The following is a 10000-nucleotide window of genomic DNA, read 5'->3' on the forward strand; positions in this document are numbered from 1 at the left end:
ATCAGCTCCACTCTGCTTTCCACAAGATGTTGGAGCAAAAGATAGAGAAATGCAAAAGATAAATGCAAAAGATAGAGAAAGAAGTGCTAGTTGAAGTGTTTCCTGAATAAGTAGGTCTTCAACCGCCGCATGAAAATAGCCAGTGACTCAGCTGTCCGGACCTCTAGGGGAAGTTCATTCCACCACCTTGGTGCCAGTACAGAGAAGAGTCTTGTAGTATACTTGCCTCTTACCCTGAGAGATGGTGGAACCAGTCGAGCAGTGCTGGTAGATCGGAGGGTGCGGGGTGCAGTTTGAGTGGTTGAGTGATGAGTGGTTGAGTGATGAGGGCTTTGAGGTAAGAGGGAGCTGGTCCAATTTTGTCCATTTTTGGCCAGCATCAGTGTTTTGAATCTGATGCTTTCAGCTACCGGAAGCCAGTGGAGGGATCGCAGCAGCGGGGTGGTGTGGAGAACTTAGGTAGGTTGAAAACAAGCCGGGCAGCTGCATTTTGGATCATTCGCAGAGTACGGATTGCGTTCATAGGTAGACCTGCCAGCAGTGCATTGCAGTAATCCAGTCTAGAAATGACAAGAGACTGAACAAGTACCTGAGCAGCCTGTGTGGACAGAAATGGCCGAATCCTTCTAATGTTGTAGAGAAGAAACCGACATGAGCGAGTCACATTAGCAACATGAGAGAAAAAGGACAGTTGATTGTCCATGGTTACCCCAAGGTTGTGAGCTGTGGCTGAAGAGGAGATCAGATCGTTGTGCAAGGATATAGCAAGATCATGACCTGGGGATGAATCACCTGGGATGAACAGCAGTTCAGTTTTGCTAGGATTGAGCTTTAACTGATGAGCAGTCATCCATGATGAAATTTCTGCCAGACATGCTGAGATCCGGTCAGAAGCTGTGGCATCTGAGGGTGGGAAAGAGAAGATAAGTTGTGTATCATCAGCATAGCAGTGGTAAGAGAACCCATGTGAGGAAATAACTTCCCCAAGAGAGTGAGTATACAGGAAGAAATGACGAGGACCAAGTACTGAGCCCTGTGGGACACCAGTGGATCGTCTGCTTGGAGCAGATGTCACTCCCCTCCATGTTACCTGATATGAGCGTCCTTCCAGGTAGGAAGCAAACCATTCCCAAGCTGAGCCGCAAATCCCAAGACTCCTGAGGGTGGATAAGAGAGTCTTGTGGTTGACCGTATCAAATGCTGCTGAAAGGTCAAGGAGGATAAGGACGGATGACAGTTTGGCTGATCTAGCAGCATGTAGTTTCTCAGAGACATCCAAAAGGACTGTCTCTGTGGAATGAGCTGCTTTAAAGCCAGACTGGTTGGGGTCTTGGAGGTTGTTCTGTGAGAGATAGACAGACAATTGATTATAGACAATGCGTTCGAGAATTTTTGAAAGAAACGAGAGAAGTGATACCGGTCTGTAGTTACTGATGTCTGATGGATCCAGAGCAGGTTTCTTTAGGATGGGAATAACCCTTGCTCTCTTGAAAGTAGTTGGTACCTGACCAGATGCTATGGCTCTATTGACGATAGTGGAAATGAAGGGCAGAAGGTCTTGCGAGATGGTCTGGAGCATAGTGGAATGGAGTGGATCCAATGGGCAGGTGGTAGGATTGCAAGACTGGATGAGCTATAAAATCTCTTCTGCTGCTACAGTTGAGAAATGCAACAACAAAGGTGTAGGGGAATCCATACTCTGAGATGTAAGTGCAGTCGGGGCTGAAGTGAAGGTCCGGCAGATTTCCTCAATCTTGTCCTGGTAGAAAGAAGCAAAGTCTTCTGCAGTCAGGGAGGATGAAGAAGGTGGAGCCGGGGGGTTGAGCAGAGAAGAGATGATGTTGTGGAGCTTCCGAGGGTCATGTGAGGAAGCTTCAAGCTTTTCCTTGTAGAAGGAAGTCTTGGCAGGAAGTGTTCGGTAAGAATCAAGATCTGCATCCAGATGTGATTTCTTCCACTTTCTCTCTGATGATCTTAGCTCTCTTCAATTGTTGTGCAGCACATCTGAAAGCCAAGGAGCAGAACAAGAAGTTTTCTTGGGTTTAGTGAACATAGGGCAGAGGAAGTCCATAGTTGAGGAAAGAGATGAGAGGAAAGTATCTGTGGCCGAGTCCAAGGGTAGTGAGGAAAAAGACTCAGGATCAGGAAGGGAAAAAAGAGTGCCAGAAGCTACAGAAGAAGGGGAGACAGAGTGAAGGTTGCGGTGGGTAAGAGCGAGGGGGTGAGGGGTAGTTTTAGGTAGGGTAGGGAGAGTGATGGTGAAGGATGCCAGGTGATGATCAGAGACATGTAAAGGGGTAGCAGTCACGTCTTAGCTGGAGAAGGACGGGTGAAAACCAGGTCCAGGACATTGCCTCCTTTGTGTGTGGGGATGTAGCTGTTGAGTGTGAGGGTGAATGAGTCAAGAAGAGACAGGAGCAAAGAAGAATGTAGCTTGTCAGAGGGGAGGTTGAAGTCACCAAGCACTGTCAGGGGGGAGCTATCAGAAGGGAAAACACTAAGCATTGTGTCCATTTCTTCCAGGAAGTCACCTAGGGGACCAGGAGGGCGGTAAACAACAATGATAACAAGGTTGATTGGAGAGGTAACTGAAATGGCATGGAATTCAAAAGAGGAGATGGTTAAATGTGACAAGAGGAGAGGTGTAAAGCACCATTTCTTTGACAGCAATACACCTGTACCACCACCCCTGCCTGTTTCTCGTGGTGAGTGAGAGAAAGCATAGGCAGAGGATAAAGCAGCTGGTGTAGCAGTGTTCTGTGGGGGATATCCAGGTCTCTGTTAGCGCAAGAAAATCAAAGGAGTAATGGGAAGTTAAAGCAGAGATAAAATCAGCTTTTTTCACAGCAGACTGGCAATTCCAGAGCCCACCTACCACCACTGTTTGAGACTTACACAACAGAGGAGGGTAGATGAGGTTACTGGGATTGTGACCTCTGCTCTGTGGATGAGAGCGTCTGCGAGAGTAGGAATTGAGTACAGAGATGGGTTTAAGGCACATATTTGCAGTCAAACAAGAGTGAGAATTAAGGTATGGTAGAATATATCAAAACAGTACTAGACACTAATGTTACAATGAGAGAGAGATACTTACAAACCTTCAATTTAAATGAGTAAGCCCTGCCCACAATTCACACCTTAAGGTAGACTGAAACTACTCCTGATTAATCAGCTGAGAGAACAACACAGACCAACACCAACACAGCCTGTCTTAGAAAGTGTAAGATTTTATTTATATCATGCAGCACAAACCTCCTAAAGTAAAAAATAACTATGTTTCTGTAACCTTAAAGTGAAAGTAAAAGGATTATTATGTCAGGAATTCCCCTTGACTGTGTGCTGGGGCTCTGAGACCTTGTTCTTCTGGTCTGTTCATGTCTTATCATGGGCCTTTGTTTTGGATGTAGTTCAGTCTCTACCCTGTCCAGTCACCTGGTTGTGTGACCTGTCCTGTGTTTAGCTCTTTATTAGTGAAAGTGACGTGACATACGGCTAAGTGTGGTGACCCATTTAACCCATCCAAAGTGCACACACACAGCAGTGAACACACACACACAGCAGTGAACACACACACATAGCAGTGAACACACACACACAGCAGTGAACACACACACAGCAGTGAACACACACACAGCAGTGAACACACACACACAGCAGTGAACACACACACACAGCAGTGAACACACACACACACAGCAGTGAACACACATAGCAGTTAACACACACACAGCAGTTAACACACACACACAGCAGTGAACACACACACACAGCAGTGAACACACACACACAGCAGTGAACACACACACAGCAGTGAACACACACACACAACAGTGAACACACACACACAGCAGTGAAAACACACACAGCAGTGAAAACACACACACAGCAATGAACACACACACAACAGTGAACACACACACAGCAGTGAACACACACACAGCAGTGAACACACACACACACACAGCAGTTAACACACACACAGCAGTTAACACACACACACAGCAGTGAACAAACACACACAGCAGTGAACACACACACACAGCAGTGAAAACACACACACACAGCAGTGAACACACACACACAGCAGTGAACACACACACACAGCAGTGAACACACACACACACAGCAGTGAACACACACACAGCAGTTAACACACACACAGCAGTTAACACACACACACAGCAGTGAACACACACACACAGCAGTGAACACACACACAGCAGTGAACACACACACACAACAGTGAACACACACACACAGCAGTGAAAACACACACAGCAGTGAAAACACACACACAGCAATGAACACACACACAACAGTGAACACACACACAGCAGTGAACACACACACAGCAGTGAACACACACACACACAGCAGTTAACACACACACACAGCAGTTAACACACACACAGCAGTGAACAAACACACACAGCAGTGAACACACACACACAGCAGTGAGCACACACACAGCAGTGAACACACACACAGCAGTGAACACACACACACAGCAGTGAACACACACACACAGCAGTGAACACACACACAGCAGTGAAAACACACACACAGCAGTGAAAACACACACACAGCAGTGAACACACACACACAGCAGTGAACACACACACACACAGCAGTGAACACACACACACAACAGTGAACACACACACACAGCAGTGAACACACACACAGCAGTGAACACACCCACACAGCAGTGAACACACACACACACACTGTGAACACACACACAGCAGTGGGCAGCCATTTATGCTGCGGCGCCCGGGGAGAAGTTGGGGGTGTTCGGTGCCTTGCTCAAGGGCACCTCAGTCGTGGTATTGCCGGCCCGAGACTCGAACCCACAACCTTAGGGTTAGGAGTCAAACTCTCTAACCATTAGGCCACGACTTCCCCCATTAGTGTGTCCATTAATACACCGTTTATTTGTTTTGTTAATCTGCAAAAAAAAATGACATCCAACCAAGAGAAAATATCTTGAATATACTCACTCACTCTCTCACTCACTCTCTCACTCTCTCACTCACTCATCTTCTACCGCTTATCCAAACTACCTCGGGTCACGGGGAGCCTGTGCCTATCTCAGGCGTCATCGGGCATCAAGGCAGGATACACCCTGGACGGAGTGCCAACCCATCACAGGGCACACACACACACTCTCATTCACTCACGCAATCACACAATACAGACAATTTTCCAGAGATGCCAATCAACCTACCATGCATGTCTTTGGACCGGGGGAGGAAACCGGAGTACCTGGAGGAAACCCAGAGGCACGGGGAGAACATGCAAACTCCACACACACAAGGTGGAGGTGGGAATCGAACCCCGACCCTGGAGGTGTGATGCGAACGTGCTAACCACTAAGCCACCTTGCCCCCTGAATATAGTCAAATTGATTGATTTTTTCCGGTGATGAGATTAAAATAAACCTTATATAAGGTTATTGAGCCTACGTCTGGATAAGCGAATAGGTTATGTTTAAGTAAGTATTTAAAATGAACAAATATAATCTAGATAATAATGTACAGAATCATTGGAGCTTGAAATGATTAAAAATGTCTGTTTCTGGGGATTAGTGTAATTGTGCTAATGAGGTGGAGGAGCTCTGGATCTGAGCACGTTTCCCAAAATCAAACCAGCACCAGATTCTGCTTTGGTTTCTGTTGGTCGATGTTTATGTGACCTGCTGAGTCCAGACAGGTGCAGTGTAGCTGCTGTGTGAGGGCAGTATTGTGTGTGGTAATGAGCCTCAGAGAGCAGTTAGTCTGCCTCACATCGTCTCTTCCTTCCTGTCACATGCTGCCGTGTGTGTGTGTTCGTGTGTGTGTGTTTGTGTGTGTGTGTATGTGTGTGCGTGTGTTTTTGTGTGTGTTTGTGTGTGTGTGTGTGTGTGTGTGTGTGTGTGTGTGTTTGCTAAAAAGCCGCTAAACTGAACTGCTGGCCTAACACACACCATGGAGGAGGTGATAACAAGCTGGTGTTGTGAGACAGGTGTGTTAGAGCAGGAGTGTGACCTGCTCTCTCTACGGTGTCTCTCTCAGGACAAAAAGCTGCTGCAGGCCACACAGCAGATGCTGCAGGACAGCAAGACCAAGATCGACATCATCCGCATGCAGATCCACAAAGCCAAGCAGGCCACAGAGCACACGGGTGACACACAGGGTAGATATCTAACACACCTGTCTCACCTCCTCTACACTCACACACCTGTCTCACCTCCTCTACACTCACACACCTGTCTCACCTCCTCTACACTCACACACCTGTCTCACCTCCTCTATACTCACACACCTGTCTCACCCTCTTCTACACTCACACACCTGTCTCACCTCCTCTACACTCACACACCTGTCTCACCTCCTCTATACTCACACACCTGTCTCACCCTCTTCTACACTCACACACCTGTCTCACCTCCTCTACACTCACACACCTGTCTCACCTCCTCTATACTCACACACCTGTCTCACCCTCTTCTACACTCACACACCTGTCTCACCTCCTCTACACTCACACACCTGTCTCACCTCCTCTATACTCACACACCTGTCTCACCCTCTTCTACACTCACACACCTGTCTCACCTCCTCTATACTCACACACCTGTCTCACCCTCTTCTACACTCACACACCTGTCTCACCTCCTCTACACTCACACACCTGTCTCACCCTCTTCTACACTCACACACCTGTCTCACCTCTTCTACACTCACACACCTGTCTCACCTCCTCTACACTCACACACCTGTCTCACCTCCTCTACACTCACACACTTGTCTCCCCCTCCTCTACACTCACACACTTGTCTCACCACCTCTACACTCACACACCTGTCTCACCTCCTCTACACTCACACACTTGTCTCACCACCTCTACACTCACACACTTGTCTCACACCTTTCTCACCCTCCTCTACACTCACACACCTGTCTCACCCTCTTCTACACTCACACTCCTGTCTCACCTCCTCTACACTCACACTCCTGTCTCACCTCCTCTACTCTCACACACCTGTCTCATTTCCTTTACACTCACACACCTGTCTCACCTCCTTTACACTCACACACCTGTCTCACCTCCTTTACACTCACACACCTGTCTCACCTCCTCTACACTCACACACTTGTCTCCCCCTCCTCTACACTCACACACTTGTCTCACCACCTCTACACTCACACACCTGTCTCACCTCCTCTACACTCACACACTTGTTTCACCACCTCTACACTCACACACCTGTCTCACCTCCTTTACACTCACACACCTGTCTTACCTCCTCTACACTCACACTTGTCTCACCACCTCTACACTCACACACCTGTCTCACCTCCTCTACACTCATACACCTGTCTCACCTCCTCTACACTCACACACCTGTCTCACCTCCTTTACACTCATACACCTGTCTCACCTCCTCTACACTCACACACCTGTCTCACCTCCTTTACACTCACACACCTGTCTCACCTCCTTTACACTCATACACCTGTCTCACCTCCTCTACACTCACACACCTGTCTCACCTCCTCTACACTCATACACCTGTCTCACCTCCTCTACACTCACACACCTGTCTCACCTCCTTTACACTCACACACCTGTCTCACCTCCTTTACACTCATACACCTGTCTCACCTCCTCTACACTCACACACCTGTCTCACCTCCTCTACACTCATACACCTGTCTCACCTCCTCTACACTCACACACCTGTCTCACCTCCTTTACACTCACACACCTGTCTCACCTCCTCTACACTCACACACCTGTCTCACCTCCTCTACACTCACACACCTGTCTCACCTCCTCTACACTCATACACCTGTCTCACCTCCTCTACACTCACACACCTGTCTCACCTCCTCTACACTCACACACCTGTCTCACCTCCTCTACACTCACACACCTGTCTCACCTCCTTTACACTCATACACCTGTCTCACCTCCTCTACACTCACACACCTGTCTCACCTCCTTTACACTCACACACTTGTCTCACCACCTCTACACTCATACACCTGTCTCACCTCCTCTACACTCACACACCTGTCTCACCTCCTTTACACTCATACACCTGTCTCACCTCCTTTACACTCACACACCTGTCTCACCTCCTTTACACTCATACACCTGTCTCACCTCCTTTACACTCACACACCTGTCTCACCTCCTCTACACTCACACACCTGTCTCACCACCTCTACACTGACTGGTGAACACAGTGTTATTATGTTGTATTATATTAGAGTTCACTAATGATTAATTTACTGAAGAGGTCGTAATCTACATTTAGGTTAGGATCAAATCTGTACCACGAACCACCATCTGTACCTCTGTACCATGAACACAATGAATAATAAAACAGCTATGGAAGAGAGAAAATGCACACACACACACACATACACACACACACACACACACACACACACACACACACACACACACACATATTGAAGAGTGCTGCTTTAATGGACTTTAATGGGCTTTCTCTGCTCACTGCCTGGTAAAAAATATATCTGGAGTGGAGCGTCAGTGTGTTCAGGAAGGTCCACAGCACCACCTACAGGACAAATACAACCAACTGCACTGTAAAGTCTTGTGATAATTAAAGGTGGTATGAAGTCAGGTTATATCCAGTCCTATCTTATAAACTCTCTCTCCCTCTCTCTCTCTCTCTCTCTCTCTCTCTCTCTCTGTCTCTCTCTCCCCACCCCCACCCCCACCCCCCTCTCGGTAAGCCAGATCTGTGTGGTGTGGAGTTGAGGATTGAGGAGTTATGGCATCACTACCGTGTAGAACATGCCATGGCTGAAGGAGCCAAGAACATGCTGAGACTGCTGGGAGCAGGAAAAGCTCAGGACAAGAAGGCTATCACAGAGGTAGGAACACACACATACACACACACACACACACACACACACACACACACACACACACACACACACACACACACACACATGCACACACACACTATATCTATATTAGTTATTTAATCAGGTGTTAGGTGACATTACAGATTGTATCTGTACAGGACGTGTCCTTGTGACCTGTAGAATGATTTCATTAATACACAAATATTTCTCTTTCTGAAAATCTCTTTCTCTCTCTCTCTCCATCTCTCCCTCTCTTCCACACTCTCTCTCTCCCTCTGTCCTGCTCTCTCTCTCAATCTCTTACTCTCTCCTGCTCTCTCTCTCTCCTTCTCTCCCTCTCTCCCATTCTCCATCTCTCCCATTTTCCCTCTCTCCCGCTCTCCCTCTCTCCTGTTCTCTTTCTCCCTCTCTCTCCATCTCTCCCTCTCTTCCACACTTTCTCTCTCCCTCTGTTCTGCTCTCTCCCTCCATCTCTTCCTCTCCCCCTCTCTCCCTCTCTCCCATTCTCCCTCTCTCCCGCTCTCTCTCCATCTCTCCCTCTCTCCTGTTCTCTTTCTCTCTCTCTCTCCATCTCTCCCTCTCTCCCACACTCTTCCGCTCTCTCTCTCCTGCATTCCCACTATCCCTCTCTCTCTCTCACCCTCTCCCCCATTCTCCCATTCACCCTCTCCCCATTCTCCCTCTCACCCTCTCCCCCATTCTCTCTCTCACCCTCTCCCCCATTCACCCTCTCCCCATTCTCCCTCTCCCCCATTCTCTCTCTCACCCTCTCCCCATTCACCCTCTCCCCCATTCTCCCTCTCCCCCATTCTCTCTCTCACCCTCTCCCCCATTCTCTCTCTCACCCTCTCCCCCATTCTCCCTCTCACCCTCTCCCCCATTCTCTCTCTCACCCTCTCCCCATTCTCCCTCTCCCCCATTCTCCCTCTCTCCCTCTCACCCTCTCCCCCATTCTCTCTCTCAACCTCTACCCCATTCTCTCTCTCACCCTCTCCCCATTCTCCCTCTCCCCCATTCTCCTTCTCCCCCATTCTCCCTCTCTCCCCCATTCTCTCTCTCAACCTCTACCCCATTCTCCCTCTCTCCCTCTCCCCCATTCTCCGTCTCTCCCTCTC

At 48.4% G+C, this 10000-nt stretch overlaps 1 protein-coding gene across 2 annotated transcripts in view; it reads left to right on the forward strand.

Moving 5' to 3' along the window:
• pkn1b (protein kinase N1b) overlaps nucleotides 1–10000 on the forward strand; it is a 41778-nt gene that overhangs the window by 20607 nt on the left and 11171 nt on the right. For both annotated transcript variants that reach the window (XM_060865434.1, XM_060865433.1), the window contains exons 4-5: nucleotides 6054–6174; nucleotides 8755–8891. In XM_060865434.1, coding sequence (XP_060721417.1) covers nucleotides 6054–6174; nucleotides 8755–8891 — 258 coding nt within the window. The remainder of the gene's footprint in view (nucleotides 1–6053; nucleotides 6175–8754; nucleotides 8892–10000) is intronic.

This window comes from Tachysurus vachellii, chromosome 3, assembly GCF_030014155.1.
Source record: "Tachysurus vachellii isolate PV-2020 chromosome 3, HZAU_Pvac_v1, whole genome shotgun sequence".
Classification (NCBI taxonomy): Eukaryota; Metazoa; Chordata; class Actinopteri; order Siluriformes; family Bagridae; genus Tachysurus; species Tachysurus vachellii.